General features: G+C 41.4%; 1 protein-coding gene across 2 annotated transcripts in view; it reads left to right on the top strand.

Moving 5' to 3' along the window:
• Positions 1–6,608: 6,608 nt before the first annotated feature.
• Positions 6,609–18,612, top strand: part of HLTF (helicase like transcription factor) — a 49,343-nt gene continuing 37,339 nt past the window's right edge. For both annotated transcript variants that reach the window (XM_048862823.2, XM_048862824.2), the window contains exons 1-8: positions 6,609–6,772; positions 9,375–9,585; positions 10,549–10,715; positions 13,631–13,764; positions 15,895–15,992; positions 16,991–17,065; positions 17,341–17,532; positions 17,622–17,717. In XM_048862823.2, coding sequence (XP_048718780.2) covers positions 6,660–6,772; positions 9,375–9,585; positions 10,549–10,715; positions 13,631–13,764; positions 15,895–15,992; positions 16,991–17,065; positions 17,341–17,532; positions 17,622–17,717 — 1,086 coding nt within the window. In that variant the 5' untranslated portion in view covers positions 6,609–6,659. The remainder of the gene's footprint in view (positions 6,773–9,374; positions 9,586–10,548; positions 10,716–13,630; positions 13,765–15,894; positions 15,993–16,990; positions 17,066–17,340; positions 17,533–17,621; positions 17,718–18,612) is intronic.

The raw sequence follows: 18,612 nt of genomic DNA on the forward strand, positions 1-18,612 counted from the left end.
AATAAAATAGTACTCTTTTTTGTTTATTTCTCTTCAATGCTACCTGTACTTTATCAACTTCCATCCTCTTCTCTTTACTAGAATATTGACTCCTGTTGACACCAATGGGAGCTGAGAATAGTAAACACCTCTGTGGAAGCACTCAGCATTTCAGAAGATTCTAATTGCATGCTGTAGACAGAATATGCATTTGTCTTGTATGTTTAAAAAAATATACTTTCTAATTTAGGCTCAATCTTTTGAACTCGATCATCAGAAGATTGGGTCCTGAAAGTCTAATGCTTTGTTCCTTAACATTATGTTTTATTGACTTGGTGTCTTTGCACCCTGTGATTATAGCCTGTAATTGTTGTGATTTGTTTCATTTATTCTACATCCTTGTAATTTGATTTTTTTTAAAATACTGTACCCTGATGTTACCAACCATCTGCCAAATTTACATAGTCTCCAATAAATTATTAAATTGGACAGTCCATTAAATAAAAAATGTTATCTTGTAACAAATATTTTCCCTCTCTCATCCGTGTTATCATCTAATCTTAATCTTAATCTTATTTTAATAAAATATCCTCTCCAACCCCAGCCCTGAAAAATATGTCGTCTTTATTCTTTCCCCTTCTTCCTTGCATCATCATCAGCAGTGGGTGGTTGTGACACAGAGACCCATTGGTGGTTCACAACTCTGTCAGCATCTCTTGTCAGGCCTGGCATACTCACTACATCTAGCACACTGTTGTCATAATCTCTAGCTAAAAGTTGTCACGTAAGGTATCATATACAATCTGGTAACACGCTGGTCCTAAAAATCATTGTGTGGTGTATGTACAGGGTGTGTACAAAGAGTTATAGAATTATGACAGAATTATGTTCTTTAAAATGTATTTGGTAAGCAGTGCTTAAGCCACACCCTGTCCAGACAAAGGAATGTGGTTCCACCTGCCTGAAGGTGTCTCTGATGTATATTAGGCAAGAGTGTAACCAAAGATAAAGAAAAGCACATTTACATCCAAGGTAAATAAAGCCATCAGGAGACCAAGTGGGGAAAGATGAATGCTTACCAATCTCAGGGGATAGAGACTGCACCCCCAGGAAGCCTTCCTACATCTTAAAGCAGTGTCAAGACAGCATCACATCTATATCCCAGTAAGAGAGAGAAGCTTGTTCTGGGCTTACTTTTCAAATAATATATTTCAAAGATTTACTTGTCTATAAAGACAGTGTCTGATACTCAAATGATAAGCAATTGAATCAACTGATTGTATACAATATTAGTGTATAATAAAAATGTATTGAGTAATCATAGAATCATAGAATATCAGGGTTGGAAGGGACCCCTGAAGGTCATCTAGTCCAACCCCCTGCTCGAAGCAGGACCAATTCCCAGTTAAATCATCCCAGCCAGGGCTTTGTCGAGCCTGACCTTAAAAACCTCTAAGGAAGGAGATTCTACCACCTCCCTAGGTAACGCATTCCAGTGTTTCACCACCCTCTTAGTGAAAAAGTTTTTCCTAATATCCAATCTAAACCTCCCCCACTGCAACTTGAGACCATTACTCCTCGTTCTGTCATCTGCTACCATTGAGAACAGTCTAGAGCCATCCTCTTTGGAACCCCCTTTCAGGTAGTTGAAAGCAGCTATCAAATCCCCCCTCATTCTTCTCTTCTGCAGGCTAAACAATCCCAGCTCCCTCAGCCTCTCCTCATAAGTCATGTGTTCCAGACCCCTAATCATTTTTGTTGCCCTTCGCTGGACTCTCTCCAATTTATCCACATCCTTCTTGTAGTGTGGGGCCCAGAACTGGACACAGTACTCCAGATGAGGCCTCACCAATGTCGAATAGAGGGGAACGATCACGTCCCTCGATCTGCTCGCTATGCCCCTACTTATACATCCCAAAATGCCATTGGCCTTCTTGGCAACAAGGGCACACTGCTGACTCATATCCAGCTTCTCGTCCACTGTCACCCCTAGGTCCTTTTCCATAGAACTGCTGCCTAGCCATTCGGTCCCTAGTCTGTAGCGGTGCATTGGATTCTTCCATCCTAAGTGCAGGACCCTGCACTTATCCTTATTGAACCTCATCAGATTTCTTTTGGCCCAATCCTCCAATTTGTCTAGGTTCCTCTGTATCCTATCCCTCCCCTCCAGCGTATCTACCACTCCTCCCAGTTTAGTATCATCCGCAAATTTGCTGAGAGTGCAATCCACACCATCCTCCAGATCATTTATGAAGATATTGAACAAAACCAGCCCCAGGACCGGTCTCTTTAATGTCTCTTTACTAAAGTCTCTGACACACTGGTGATTAATATCATTGTGTGAAATGTATGCATTAACAGTGTGTGGGGAATTATGGATACTCACTGATATTATGCTTTAAAGTCTGTAACCAAACTCAGCAAAGGCTCCCAGATAGCAGTAGCTATCTATCTGTTTCCAGTGTAAATTAAGCATTATGGAATCAAAACAATGGAAGCCCCACTTCAATAGGAAGGGAAGAACAGCAACAACATTCCTGCCCTTTGTAACAGGGTCAATGAACTCTGGGAGATATAAGCAGAAATGGAAAGCAATTTTGGTAGCCATCACTTGGGGGATTAAAGGGGCCAGAGCTCTTGAAATCACAGAATGTTGGCTCCTTCAGTCAATGGGGTTGAAGTCTCTGGGAAGTGAGTGTAGGTGAGAAACCTGCTTAGGCAAAGATTGTAACTTGCTGAAATTAAGTTTTACTCTTAAAAGTGTATTTTTTACTTTTATTTGCTTGTAACCCTTCCTATCTTTAGTCCTTATACTTCATATCATTTAACATGATGTCTTTTTGTTAAATCATCTTGTTCTACTTTTACTATAAATCAATTCAGTGCTGTGATTTGAAATAAGAGTTTGTCAAAGCCTAGTTAAATTAATGAGTTGCAATGTATTGTTTTGTTAAAGGAGCAACAAACTTAATAACTGCTGTGAGTGTTCCAGGAGATGGCTGGGCGCTGCAGGGATACATCTCTGGGGAACTCGGGAGTTAGGGTTCACTGTTACCTGCAAGGCAAAGTTTGGACTGGCAGAGTCCTGAAGAGTTTGCTGGCAAGACAGACAAGCTGGTGTACCAGGGAGTTGAAACACAACTTAGCAGTAGCAAAACTCTCACTTGCTGAGGCTGAGAGGGGTAACAGTAATCCGCAGTTCTGGGATTCTTGGCAGATCACCCCATTGGCAGATAATTTTGGGGAAATTCAGGATTGGGAGAGTGTTAGGGTCACTCTGCGAAAAGCAAGTGGGTGGCAGGGTGAAAGCCAGGGTGTGACTTATAGGCTTGAATACTGGCTGTTTGTGTTAGGGCTCTGAGCCACAGCTGCATAGTTCTGAAGACCTCCAGAGCTGTAAGGCAGGAGGTGACACAATCTCTTAGTGATCTGGGTTGACCCCAAAATGTCGCAGAGGGACATCAGTACCCCACCTTCCCCACTCTTTAGTAACTAGTATTTATGCTTAGTGGCTTTGGATGCTTTGCCAAGACTACCCAAGTGTCAATATTGCTTATGACTTATGTAGTCAAGCTTTGCACTCCTGTAGTCAAGTCTGACTTTTATAATGCTAAATGCTTTATAGGACCTTTCTTGCTATGTGGCAGTTAGTACTTCTTCAGCCATGAAAGTAGCTGGCTTTCTGGCCCTGTAGTCTTTAGAGGGTCAGGTACCAATAGAAGAATGATCCCTTCCCTACTGTCTCAATGGCTGCCCAAATATCTTCTTGGCTTCCATGGCATCAGTCCAACCACATGAATACTTGTGTTGCCATGGTGGAGGCCCCTTGCCTTGTTCACCCTTCACTCTCGCTCTTCCACCATGGCAGCATCCCAGAAATAGGAAACCCCTTTAGACTGCATCCTGGACAGGTAGCTAACAGGTTTTCAGACTGAAGAGGTGGCAGGAAGTTGTGGGAAAGGAAGAAGCTGTAAAAGGTTTTCTTAGTAATAAATACACCTATTACGGGCCTGCTCCTGTTCCTGTTGAAGTCAATAGCAAATTCCCATATCCCAGATGTGGAAAAATAGCCTCAGTAAGCAGCAAGATGTTGTGGGGATAATGAGAAGGAATTTTCAAGAATTTCTTATGGATAAATTTACATATTATAGACTTTATCCTGCTTCCCCTGAAGACAATAAGAGTAGAATTGGCTCTCAAGTACAGAAGCAGCATAGCAGCTCCTCAGCTAAGATTGCATTGTGATTTAAATTTAATATAGGTATTAATAATAGTGTATATGTTACAATGCTCATTAATAACCATATTTATCACATATATGTCATCAAATTGATACTCAAGAACCTAAGTTTTCATTTTTTTTAAAAAAAATTGTACTTCTAGTTCTCATGGTTGTGGAAAAACTTGAAAAAATAAAGTAAGTGATTCAATGCTGTCCTGAATCTGCAGACATCCTAAAACAATAGCTCAGAGAGGTGTGAAGTGATCAATTTATCTCTATAGTGAAAGCAGAACATCCAGCTAATGTGTCAAATTGATTTGATGACAAAGACAGGAGTAACACTTGAAGGAGTGAATAAATATCTTTTTTATGTTGGGTTGTGACTTGATTAGGGTTGCCAACTTTCTAATTGTAGAAAACCGAACACCCTTGCCTTTGCCCCGCCCCTTCTCCGAGGCCTTGCCCCCGCTCACTTCATCCCCCCTCCCTCCGTTGCTCACTCTCCCCCACCCTCGCTCACTCACTCATTTTCACTGGGGTGAGGCAGGGGGTTGGAGTGCAGGGGAGGTTCAGGGTGCGGGCTCCAGGCAGCGCTTACCTCAGGTGGCTCCTGGGAAGTGGTCAGCATGTCTCTCTGTCTCCTAGGCGCAGGTGCGGCCATGGGGCGCTGCTAAGCGGTGCATGCTGCCCGTGCCCGCAGGCGCCGCCCCCACAGCTCTCATTGGCCGTGGTTCCCTGCCAAAGGGAGCTGCGAAGCCAGTGCTTGGTGTGGGGGGAGTGCATGGAGCCCCTGTGGCCGCCCTTATGCCTAGGAGCCGGAGGGTCATGTCGCCGCTTCCCGGGAGCCATGCAGAGCTGGGTAGGGAGCCTGCCTGCTCCACCAACTGGACTTTTAATGGCCCAGTCAGCGGTGCTGACCGGAGCCTCCAGGGTCCCTTTTCGACCGGGTGTTCTGGTCGAAAACCGGATACTTAGCAACCCTAGGCTTTATGATATGGAACACCATGGTTTTGTCAGGTTGTGATGACACAAACTCAGCCAGTAACTGACATCAAGATGTGATGACATCCAATTAATAGTCTTTAAATCTAGAAGGGATCATTATTATAATCTAGTCCAGGGGTGGCCAACCTGAGCCTGAGAAGGAGCCAGAATTCACCAATGTACATTGCCAAAGAGCCATGGTAATATGTCAGCAGCCGCTCATCAGCTCCCCGTCACCCCCGTTCCCAGGGCCTCCCATACACCGGCAGCCCTGCCAATCAGCGCCTCCCCCTCCCTCCCGATCAGCTATTTCGTGGCATGCGGGAGACTCTGGGGGCAGTGGAAAAGGAGAAGGCAGGCTCAGAGGAGGGGATGGGAAGGGATGGAGTGGAGGCAGGGCCTGTGGCAGAGCCAGGGGTTGAGCAGTGAGCACCCTCAGGCATACTGGAAAGTTGGCACCTGTAGCTCTAGCCTCGGAGTCGGTGCCTATACAAGGAGCTGCATATTAACTTCTGAAGAGCCACAAGTGGCTCCGGAGCCACAGGTTGGCCACCCCGATCTAGTCTGACCTGCTAACACAGGCCAGAGAATCTCATGCAGTAACTTCTGCATCAAACCCATAACTTCTGTTTGAGCTATAGCTATAGCATATCTTTTAGAAAGATATCCCATCCAGATTTAAAGACTGCAAGTGCTAGAGACTTCACCACCTCCGCAGGTGGTTTTTATTGCAATGGTTGGGTACCCACCCAGTTTAAAATTTCCTCATTTTGATGCCTTTCTCTGCTAAATTAAAGACCCATCTAAGCTCAGAGATCTCTTTCCCATACAGGTTTCAGAGTAACAGCCGTGTTAGACTGCATTCGCAAAAAGAAAAGGAGTACTTGTGGCACTTGATGAAGTGAGCTGTAGCTCACGAAAGCTTATGCTCAAATAAATTGGTTAGTCTCTAAGGTGCCACAAGTCCTCCTTTTCTTTCCCATACAGGTAGCTATAGACCACAATGAAATTAAGCCAGATCTTAACCTGCTCTTGGATAAACCAAGTAGCTGGAGCTGTAGGAGGCAGGTGAGCCAGACGACCTTGACCCCCTGCTTGCATCTCTTCTCTGCACGCTTTGCAACATGAGTGTTGTGTCGAACAGGGAGCCCACCGAAGGCCACCTCGGGCAGAGATGCCAGTAGCAGGGTGGCCGCTTACGGTGAGGGGGGATTAATTTGCAACCAGTCCGTCCTGCAGCCTCCTCGCAGCGACGGTGGAAGGGAGGCGGAGGGACACTGCGGAGGCAGCGGATGGAGGGTTTGGGGGCTCTGCTCTTGTCGCAGAGACAACGCATGAAGAAAGTCCCGCCCCTCTTTCACAGGCCTGTTCTCATTGGCTGGCGTCTGTGAAACCCTGGGTGGGATTGGTGCTGTTGGCGTCAGTCAGGCTGGGAGCGCTAAGCGCCGCACTGACGGTGCGGGGCTTGGGATTGATGTCACTGGAGGGCTGCGCGTCTTCTGGCTCTTTGCCGGGCGCTGGGTCTGCTCTTGTGTCACGGTCGGCGTGCGGCGGCTCCCGCAGCACCATGGCTTGGATGTTCATGAGGTGAGGCCCGGCGTGGGGCAAAGCGGGCAGGCGAGGCCGGGATGGGAAGGCGGGGGTAGGTCTCGTGTAACTGAGGTCAGCGTGGCCGGTTGCTGGGGGAAGGGTTAGGCCCTGGTCCGGTGGGGGCTGGGGGAGTTGAGGGGGCGGGACGGGGCGGGGCTGGGAGCCTTGGGTGGGGGCTGGGGAGCGGAAGGGGCGGGGCGGGGCGGGGCGGGGGAAGCTGGGCACCCTGGGCCAGGAGGGGTTAGTGGTGCTATTATGGCGGCAGGTTTCAGAGTGGAGACAGGTTTCAGAGTAACAGCCGTGTTAGTCTGTATTCGCAAAAAGAAAAGGAGGACTTGTGGCACCTTAGAGACTAACCAGTTTATTTGAGCATGAGCTTTCGTGAGCTCATGCTCAAAAAAATTGGTTAGTCTCTAAGGTGCCACAAGTCCTCCTTTTCTTTTAGAGTGGAGACAGTTATCATTTGTAGTGTTGAGAGCATGTGACAGATATAATGGAGAGAGTGCGAGCAGTTCTCACTGGTGTGAGATGCCTGTCTCTTCCATCCTCCCTTACCCATCCTGTGAGGGCTGTTGTTTCTCCTTAGCTGGGCTCTAGTGCTCCCTAAATCTTGGCATCCCACTTCAGTTATACACATTTTACATTAATGCATTTAGGTCATTATTCTCTGCTACCAGCACATTTCCAAAATCAGGGCAGGATTGCGCCTTTAAAGCACATGTTTTACTTGAATTAGTATATAGAGAGGAAAGTGCTGCCTCAGGCGTCTCAGCAGAAATTATGGGTGATTCACCTGGAGTTCCACAGGAAGCAAGCACACCTTGAAGCAGTTGCTCAGCCACCCTTTATACGGGTATGGTATGTGTTCCCTTCCGTGTCAACCCAGTAGCTGCTGGAGTTGATTGCCTATTTCACTTTCCCTGTCACACACCCATGTAATGCCAGTTTAGTCCTGTAAGAACATAAGAGGTATGTGGCACAACATATATGTGGCTTTTGAACTGACAAGTTGCTAGTATAGCCCTCAGGTGGGCAAAGCTTAGATGACTTTGTGGTAAACCTTGGCTAAATTGTGGATCTGATTCCATGGTTGTTACTCAGCCAGGATTAGTCTAATTTTGGAGTGACATTATGCAAAAGAAACCAAAGTTGATCCTGACAAAGCTCCAGATACACAGCCTTTGCAAGCCTAGTCACACTCCCTGACAGTAGTTTAAGATAATTTAAGTAAATAATACCTTTGTGCAGGAAGGTCTTGCTGTGCAAAGTTATAATGTGCTATGCTGTTAACTGTTAACAGCCAAGCCTTCCAAAGCACTGAGCATTCATTTTTGTTGCTTTTGTAAAGTTCGGCAAGCGTTAGTACTGTTCTTTGCATTGATGTGAATACATGTATTTGACATACGTGGTCACAGAAGTTTTTGTGAGTTAGCCAAAAAGTACAATATACTAAGGTGTTATTGAGGATTTCTCTTTCTAATAAGAAAGAAGGAGAATAAGAGAGAATCTTCACCTGGTTGGTGAAAATTCTTACTGTGAGTATCTAGTATGACTATATATGTCAGGACTGAGCAGTTGTCTCAGAAGTGTTGGAAAGTATGTTATAAAAGTAATAACTTTACTTCTTGAAGTGTACTGTATTCAATAAAGCAACTTATGCTTTGGCTTTGTACCTCATTGTATCTCCCCTGAAAAGTGTAGATTTCTAATGCAGATAATAATTTGTTTATATCACTTCAGACTTGCTGTCTCTTGTGGATTCTGACAGTCCATAAATGTGATGTCAGGCAGAAGTGATCAGGTATTATCAATGAGAAGAGCCACTCTTCTCTTTGAGAGAACCCATGGCAAATAAACTAATGTTTGTAAAGCACTTATTATAGAGGACTCTGTTAAGTTGGAAAAACATAATTTTTTTGCGTATTCTCTATGACTTTTGACAAAGTTAGGAACATGGGGGGAAGTGAAGTTTAGGGAAGTGTTCTATTAAAAAATGCCAGTGTTTCCCTTTTTTCCAGCCCTTTCTGAAGAATGAAGTGAAAGCATTTTTGCCACGGCAAAGTCTGTGTATCCTTTTTTAGCGGAAAATTATAAGCCCATGAGCATGAGAAACCCTGACCAACTCAGTATTCTGGTCCTCTGTTGTGTGAGACATTACTCTCTTCTGCCCTTTGCTCTTTTGATCCCCCACGCAGCAAAAAAAGTCTTAAGCAATAAAAACAATGAAGATCTTTTAGTCATCTGCTCCTGCTGCTCAATCTTGCCCTAAAAGCAGCCAAAAGATCCTACTCTACAGTGCTGACTCTTTTTCTGAGTGCTTGAAGATTATATTCTAGTCAGTTAAATAGTAAAAATAATTTGATTATGTGTTGTTTGTGTGAGCCTATAATGTCCTGGAGACAGTTTTTTTAAGGGTATAACTTAGGAGAAAATTGCCAGGTAAGGTAGAATGATTATATAAAGATGTGAAATATAAATATTCACATTATAAAAGGGAAAATTAAATTGACACTTATAAAAGGGGATCAACAGTAACTGAAATATTCAGACTACTCTTTTAAATATAATGTCAAATAACTTCTATTCTGTCTTTCTGCAGAGATTCTGCCTGGAAATACTTACAATCTGCCCATCATGGAGGAGATAGGAACTATTCCCATTATACCTCTCGTGATTTTTATTCTCAGTTTGGGTTAGAAGACTTTCTATGTACAGATGACATTCCTGGGACAGATGAAGATATGGATTCAGCTGTCTTATTTGGAACCTTGCGAGGAAATGTGGTTGGATTACGTTATTACACAGGGGTTGTAAGTGCAGTATGAATAATAAATTGCTATTAAGCAGAGGTAGTTGAAAAGTGGGACAAAAATTTAACATTTTGCCTTTTTGTTGTTAAAATTGCACAGCTTTCCAGAATTTTCTGACAAGTCCTAGGGTTTTCTCATTCATTTGTTATCAGTGCATTTAAGATTCTACACAGTTCCAAGAGAAGAATTCAGTAGTCTAAACCCGCAGTTTAAATTTCAGGAATTGTTAAGGTATTTACTCTGGAGCTAGCTTCAGGTGAGATAAGAACAGCCCCCAAGAAGTTGACCGTAGTAGAAGGGAAGGTGTTTTCCCTTCTCAAAGCGCCGTCCCCTTCCTGCTTTCTCCGACTACACTCATTTAGGACTGTGCAAACATACTTGTAGCTAGCTCAGTCCTCCTAGCCACAGTCTTGACAGTGTTGGTGGATGGAGGAGACACTTGATGGTATAGCACTTCGATAGGACTGGAAGCCAGGAGACATGGATTGTATATCCTGCCCACGTGATTTTAAGCAAGTCAGTTAACATACCTGCCCCTCAGTTTCTCCAATGGTAAAAGGGGAATGATGTTTACTAGCTTTTTGTAAGGAGCCGTGAATTCTGCAAATGAGAAGAGTTGAATAAGTACAAAGTATTATAGGGTATGTCTAACCAGCCTGCAGGCAGCAAACCTACCAACCCAGGTCAACAGACTTGGCCTAACAGGGTTTGTGCCAGTGCTTTAAAAATAGCTGTGTAGACAGTGCTTTGAAGTTGCAGCTCAGGATGGAGCTTGGACTCTAAAGCCCACCTCTTACCTAACTTCTAAAGTCTTTAGTATTTTGAATAAAGAATTACTGGAGGTAAAAACAGCCTATTATGCTAAAATAATCTTTAAATGTAGCTTCAGAATGGCTATACGTTTAGGTATTTCTGTAAATAACTTGTAACTAAACAAGTCTGTGCTCTTTTTTTTTTTTGCAGGTTAACAATAATGAAATGGTTGCACTTCAGAGAGAGCCCAATAACCTCTATGATAAAAATGCAGTAAAAGTAAATAATGTGAATGGAAACCAGGTAGGCCACATCAAAAAAGAACTTGCAGCACCCTTGGCGTACATCATGGACAACAAGCTAGCAATAGTTGAAGGGTAAGTGGGCAGATGAAATATTTAGTTTCATTTTTATAAGGGAATGGCAATTTAATATTTTTAGTATGTTTTATGTAGCAACAATTAAAATGTATATCCTTTCGCTGAGATTACTGACAGTAACAGTGAGGCTGCCATAACAGGATTTAAGTGTCATAGCTGCAGGCTATAGGCTTCCTTTATGAACCATCCAGATTGCAGTTCGTTTTCCTCTGTAAATGACATTCTAGAGGCATCCGTGAGAGTTGAATTGACAAAAGCGTACTTTTGTAATTCTTACACAGTGGTTTGGCTCCTTCAAAGCATTCTAGTAGGGCGGGTGAAAAATTTTCTGTTTGAAACTCTTTTTTGATGGAAAACTTGGATTTTTGACTAAATGATGTGTCCCCCCCACCCCCATGTCTCGTTTCCACGGAAAACTTTTGTTTATTCATAAAAATATTTGTTCCAAACCAGAAAGATTTTGGCTGAAATCTTTCAGTATTTTCAGAAAATTAAAATATTTCCATGATAAATTTCAACAAAAACAAAAGATTGTTTTCACTGATCATTTTTCTTCTGTGGGAAGAATTTGGACTAATTCTATATTTACGTTATACAGACTTATTGTAAAAGAAAATTGTTTTTTCCCCCTTCCCTGAAAGTGAATGTGGCAAAAAGTTTCTCATCATGTACATACAATAAAATTGGTACTTCTGAGCAAATGTCTTATTGGAAAATGACAAAATTTGTAACACTATTGTGATTTTGCAAATTTTTAATTATAGGTGGCTGTGAATCAGTTTTTGATTCTGATTTAATTCGCAGTAACAATCAGAAAAATGTTCAATGTTAAGTAGTAATTATATAACGTTAAATCAGTGTAAAAGTGTTCTTGTAAAATTGTCATGAAAATTTGGCAGTCCTGGCTAACTCTTGCTAATACTATCTTTCTGTGACTATTAGTGCCAAACTCCAATAATCCAAAAATCCGAATACCTGCTGAGATGCATGGAAAAATCCTGAAACTATTTAAATAATTTTTTTTTTTTTTTAGGTTTTTATTAAATTTGGACATTGTCTTCAGATTTTGAGCTCTTAAAGTGTAAACTGTCCTGTACAAGTGATTGCTCTCCATTCTCTTCACCCATCCCAGCTCCCACTCTGGCACTATTTTAAACTATATTTGTTCTCTTTGCAGACTCATCTTCTTGTCATTTTTGTTTTTGTCCTTCACAAATAGCATCCTCTGGAAACCTTGTTAATAATGCTGCCAGCCTCTAAGATGCGTTTACTGAGCATGTGGGAACTGAGATATTTTTGTAGGTTTCTGACTTGGCCAAATTTGGACATTTTTTCATGGAGGACAGCAAAAGGAACATTTCTAGAGCTGTGCCAACAATGGATTTTTTTTTTTTTTTTTTGGTTCACTTGCAATTCCAGAAAACTGGGGAAAAAATGTGTTAGGTCAAATAAAATGTCTAGGACAACCGAAAACAGAACTTTTTGTTTTGATTTCAAGCGTTTTTTAATGTTTGGTTTTATTTATAAAATTAAAGGAAATTTTTGAAACAAAGTTGTTTTCAACCAAAAAATTTGAAACATTTCCCATAGAAAATGTCATAACAAAAGGTTTTAACTTTTTCTCAATTTCAGGTTTTTTTTTTTTTTTTTACATGAGCAACTTTGACAGAACTGATATGAATTTGTGAAAGGGTTTTTGTCAAGTCTGCAGTTTTTTGCCCTCTCACCAAAAAAAAATTTGATTACAAATTTCCCTAGCTCTGTTCTTGGCACTCTGGTGTCTTTGTTTCCTGCTAAATTTCAAGTCCCTGCTCCAAAAGAATGGAAGTACTCGAGCTCCCCAGTGAAATACTTGTAACATTATTTTGCCCATGCTTTTTTTTTTTTTTTTTTTTTTTAAATCTATTACTTCCCCTAAACTAATTTTGAGGAGCAGTCGAAATGTGTTTGCTGAAACTTCCCAGAAAAATTCAGCCCCAGGCAGACATCTTGCATGGAAAACTTTAGCCTGAGTGGGCAAAGTTTCAAAAAGTTGTAAGTAACTAAAACTGGATCTTATAATTGAAAGTGTTAAGGCAGCTGTAACTTTTGTGGAACTAACTGCTCCATCTCTAATGTATTAATACCATATAAAAATACTTTATTTTGAGCCTTATTCTTATTTATGCTAAGGGCACTTTACACTATTCTGATAGGATAAAGGGGCTTAAAATAAGCATAAAGTTAGTTTAAGCATGGTTATATGCTGCCATAGTGGTGTAAAATAGGTCTTTGGACAAATGAGAATCTGGCCCATTGTGTATTTAATACTGTAGTAGAAGCTGAAAGCTTGTGCTGTTGCATGGGTATAGCACTTGGGCCTGGTAATCCACTATCTGTGCAGTTTGCCTCATACAGCCAATTGAAATCGTTGCATGAAAATTAGCTGTAGAGCAACGATGATTGATTGAGTTCCCTCTGATATCATGATGGTCTAGGGACTCTGGTATGGCACAAATACTTGTCTTACTGTAGCTGTGTGTCACATAGGAATACTTCGTGAAGTCAAAATGGCTGAGAACTTAAAACAAATTGGTAACACACCACAGATTCCATTGATGATTCAACGTGATGATTGTCTGAACAAAAAGAACTCTCAACCATGCTTGTAGCCATTTCCATATCATTGACACTGACGTGATGGAAATTCTAGGTTTCATAGTGACACACAGAATGACAATGAATGCCTGATAGTTTTCTTAGGAGTCTGCTTCCTTGGTGGAACTTGTGACTTACTGTTTCAGTGTTCTAATGATTATAACAGGTTCTTTATTTCATGGAAGTATTAATTGTGTTTTCTCCGTAGGAGTCTGCTATGAAATGTTTTACTTTTTAAGTGAGAAGTATGTTCCTTTTTTCCCTTTATTCTTAAGGGTTGTCCCTTATGGAGCACAGAATGCCTTTACTATGCCTGTGCAAATGAGTTTTTGGGGAAAAGAAGAAAATAAGCAACCTGTTCTAGATAAATTGAAAATGCATGGATTTAAATTGGCTCCTCCTTCAAAAAGTAAGTTATAGATTAGTTTTTGTCTTTAAAATATTTTAAAGATGAGCTTTGCAAAACCCCAGTCATTAGAAGAGACTTTAAAGCCTTGATCCTGTTCCTAGTGAAGTCAATGGTAATATTCCTGTGGATTCATTGGGAATATGACCAGCCCCAAACTGGCCAGATCTGGGTTCATAGTGAATATGCAGTTGTGCTCCATCTGTGCTATAATGTGGGTTTTCCTTGACTTTGTAGACATGAAAAAGTGATTGATGGTTGTGGCAAAGCATGTTTGTTATCCTCTGGAATTTTTTTTTTTTAACCCTTTTCTGTCTTTCACCCTGGAAATTGTGGTAGTATCACTAACCTCCTTGTGAAAGAAAGGGGATCAAATGTTCATGCTAATTCTTTTCATAGTGTTGACCCAAAATATTGTTTCCCCTGCAGGTGTGCAAAAGAGAGCCTGTTGGCTTTTGGCATAGAATTAGGCCCATTTCTTTTCCTTGTTTCTGACTGGGATAGATCATAGAGTTGCTATATAATTTAAAGGTGGATGAACATACAGTAACTCCTCACTTAAAGTCATCCCTGTTACCATTGTTACGTTGCTGATCAATTAGAGAATATGCTCGTTTAAAGTTGCGCAATGCTCCTTTATAACATTGTGTGGCAGCTTCCTGCTTTGTCCACTGCTTGCTAGCTGATGGGGGCTTGAAACCAGGGTGGACCGGCAGCCCCCTGTTTCCCTAAGTTCCCTGTGGGGCAGCGGCCCAGCAGGCTATCAATTGCCAGCAGTTCAGCTGTCCCTCCCCCCACTGCCATGTGCTGCTCCTGCCCTCTGCCTTGGAGCTGCTTCCCAGAGCCTCCTGCTTGTTGTGCGGGGGGGAGGAAGTGGGGAGGCTAATGTCAGGGTGTCCCCCTCCCCCCTGCTCCTGCACCCCGCTTACCTCATTTCCAAAGAGTGGGGGGGGGACGGGACAGGGCTCAGGACGGAGGGAGCTTCCTGGCAGCAGCTTCCATCTCAAGTTGCTGATCTACTCAAAAAGGCAGTGTACTTAGAGTGGGGTCAGCGTACTTAAAGGGGCAATGCGCATCTCTCTCTCTCTCTCTCTCTCTCACACACTGTGTGTGTGTGTCTGTCTGCCATGCTGTTTCCCCTCCTCCATTCGTGCTGCCTTGTAGAGTGTGAGGCTACATTAACAACAGTGAGTTAACCCTTGAGGGCTCAGTTGATTGCTAGTTCATCATTTAGCAGTAAGGCATTCCCTGGGAAATATCCCACCCTCTTCCACCCTCTGACTTCACCACCTCAACCAAGCTTCACAATCATCATCGCTATGTACCAATATTAAATTTTGCTTAAATCTATCTATCTAATCTACACAGTGTGTGGATATATATATAATATAGTCTTTTGTCTGGTGAAAAAAATGTCCCTGGACCCTAAACCCCCCTATTTACATAAATTCTTATGGGGAAATTGGATTTGCTTAACATCGTTTCGCTTAAAGTCGCATTTTTCAGGAATATAACTATATGTTCAGTGAGGAGTTACTGTATAATGTTGACATTAGTAAAGTTGTGTTTTTGTAAAATTGTTGAGAATGTAGATTATAATTACCGGTAAGTGCTTTAGTACGGTTTCTTTCATCTTTGTTTTGAATATATTATAGTCCTGATCTGAATGTGATTGGAACACAGTTTCATCTTTTTGCATGGTGAAGAATCAAACCATGTTATAACAGAAATGTAATCATGTCAACATTTTTTTTTCCAGAAACTCCTTGTACCAGAGTTCTTGAAATCAACAAGTCATGCTTTGATATGTTATACTTGCAAAATCTTATTCAGCACTTTCCTTTTTTTGTTGATCTAATTGTGCATTGAATTGTTAGGCATTTTTATTCTTATGTTTTGTAATGTTTTAGTAGTCTAACTGGTAAGCAATACAACTCTTCACAAGGAACTACGCTCATAGTCATTTCCCATATGTCACAAATAGCCATTAGTTGGTAAAAACTTTTGGTTTCTACTGAACATAGTTGAATAAAAAACAAATGGGGAGAAAAAGGCACCATATTCTGTTGTTAGTCATCTGAGCAAGCCAAGTCTCTAACTGCTGTGTTTGTGTTTTTTCTAAATGGAGCACAGGTTCAGAATTTGGTTTTGGATCAAGCTGGGTTTCTGGGAGAGCTGGACCAAGCTATAGTGCTCCAGGACATGCTGCTATGCAGATGACAACAGAACAGGTGTGTGGTAGTTTTTTTGGTAGTTAGTTGAAAATATATACTTTTAAAAAAGGGAACTTGCTGCTCATAAAAGTGAGGATTAGTCCTTTTTCATGAGCACTGAAGTATTTTGTTTTTCTCCCTTCTGAAACAAATATCTTTTAAAGGGCACAGTCAACTTGAAATCTGGGGGGTTTTTTTGTTTGTTTTTTTTAACCATTTAGGTTCAGCTACTACACCTGCTCCAGAGTCCATTTGCCAGTTTTTATGGTTTTAAAGCCATTCTCCTATTTTCTTAAATGTCTTTTCTATACCTTGTTTCAGTGGGCTTTACATACAGCAGCAGTGAAACCAATTGGACACAAAGTGCTATCAAATGCGCAAATTTAAAATTAAAAGAAACACAATGTGTAAAAACAATGAGGACTACTTGTGGTACTTTAGAGTAACAAATTTATTTGGGCATAAGCTTTTGTGGGCTAAAACCCACTTCATCCAATGCATGGAGTGGAAAATACAGTAGGCAGGTATAAATACACAGTATGTGGAAAGATGGGAGTTGCTTTACCAAGTGGGAGGGTCAGTTCTAACGAGACAATTCCATTAAGGTGGAAATGAACTATTCTCAACAGTAGAATACTTTGTAGTGGTAATGAAGCCAATGTAATCCGGGTGGCCCATTTCAAACAGTTCACAAGAAGATGTACTCAGCAGTGTGAAGATTTTTTTTTCCACACAGCTGTGCTGGTATACCTCATCCTATTTTAATGCATATTTTAATGCCAAGCTGGAATATGGATGTGGCTCTTTTCCCCCACTTCTTCTCCTTTTTCAGGTTGCCACATGTTCTTTGTTACCTACCTCCCCAGTAGCAGCAGTTACAGATTCTAGTGACTCCAGGAGTCATTTGGAGATCTGGGTATCCGTATGGCCATGTGACTGGCATCCGTTATGTCATCAAGTATTTATTTAATGTAGAAGTTGAGTTTAATTGCAACTTCTGTGTTTATGCATTGCAGCTTAAAAGTGAGTTTGACAAATTGTTTGAAGATCTGAAAGAAGATGATAAAACTCATGAAATGGAAGGAGCAGAGGTATTTGTTCTATTGAAAAAGTCTTACATAGGCTTTTAAATCAGGCCTTAAATTCTGTGTTACAAACTCTCTTTTTAACATCTATACACATCTTCAAAGTTTAGCAGTGTCATGCTAGACTAATAAGTTGTCCTAGATACCAGTTAATTTAAATAAGTTTTAAGAGAGCAATTAATCAAATGTTATCTCCCTGCGCCGCCCCCCCCCCCCACTTCCCAAAGGGAAGAGGGTTATTTCATGTGAAAGAGGTATAACATTCCTTTTTTGACTTATAGGCTGTTGGAACACCATTACTCCCACACCAAAAGCAGGCTTTAGCTTGGATGGTTTCACGTGAGAACAGTAAGGAGTTGCCACTGTTTTGGGAAGAGAAAAATAATTTCTACTATAATACACTTACAAACTTCGCTGAAAAAGAACGACCAGAAAATGTACTTGGAGGAATATTGGCTGATGATATGGGATTGGTAACTATGTATAGTGCTTTAGTGTATTTGAATACAGTTTGACTTATCTCTGGAAAAATCATAAATTCTATCCTTTGCATTTTATCTAGGGTAAAACACTTGCAACAATTGCATTGATTCTTACCAACTTTCATGATGGCAAACCTCTTTCTGTTGAAAAGATTAAAAGCGATCAGTTGCATAAGGTGAGTGTTTATTTATTTATTTTTTTTATAAACGTATTTGATGACACACACAGTGACTAGGGTTTTGTGTGTGTGAAATAATTTCTTCTAGCAAGTAATCAAAAATCCTTACCTCTCTCAGGGTTCCTTACCAATCTGAACTCTGGGGTACAATTTGGGAACCCGCATGAAAAGCCCCCTAAGCTTATTCTTACCAGCTTAGGTTAAAACTTCCCCAAGACACAGATTTATTTCTTGCCTTGGGATCGCTGCCACCACCAAGTGATTTAACCAGCAATCAGGGAAAGGACCACTTGGAGTCCTATTCCCCCAAGCCTATACACCCACTTTTCTGGGGAGGCTTGAGAATAATATCCTAACCAATTGGTTACAAAATGATCAAAGACCCAAACCCCTGGGTCTTGGAACAATGGAAAAATCAGTCAGGTTCTTAAAAAGAAGGATTTTATTTAAAGAGGAAAAAGGTAAAAGAATCTCCTCAATAAACTTAGGCTGGTAGTTAACCTTACAGATTAGCAGAAAATTCAGAGAGCATAGAGGAATCTCCTCTAGCCTTAGTTTCAAAGTTACAACAAAATAGGGATAAACCTCCCTCTAGCAAAAGGAAAATTCACAAGTTGAGAAAACAAAGATAAACTAATACTCCTTGCCTGGCTGTTACTTACAAGTTTGAAATATGAGCGATTTGTTTAGAAAGATTTGGAGAACATGGATTGATGTCCAGTCCCGAGAGCGAATGAACCCAAAGAACCCAAAACAAAGCCCCTTCCTCCTCCTCTTCTCCCCCCCCCACGGTTTGAAAGTCTCTTTTGTCCTCATTGGTTCCTTTGGTCAGGTGCCAACCAGGTTACTTGAGCTTCTTAATCCTTACAGTTCAGGAGGAATTTAGGCTACC

This window comes from Caretta caretta, chromosome 9 (assembly GCF_965140235.1).
Source record: "Caretta caretta isolate rCarCar2 chromosome 9, rCarCar1.hap1, whole genome shotgun sequence".
NCBI lineage: Eukaryota > Metazoa > Chordata > Testudines > Cheloniidae > Caretta > Caretta caretta.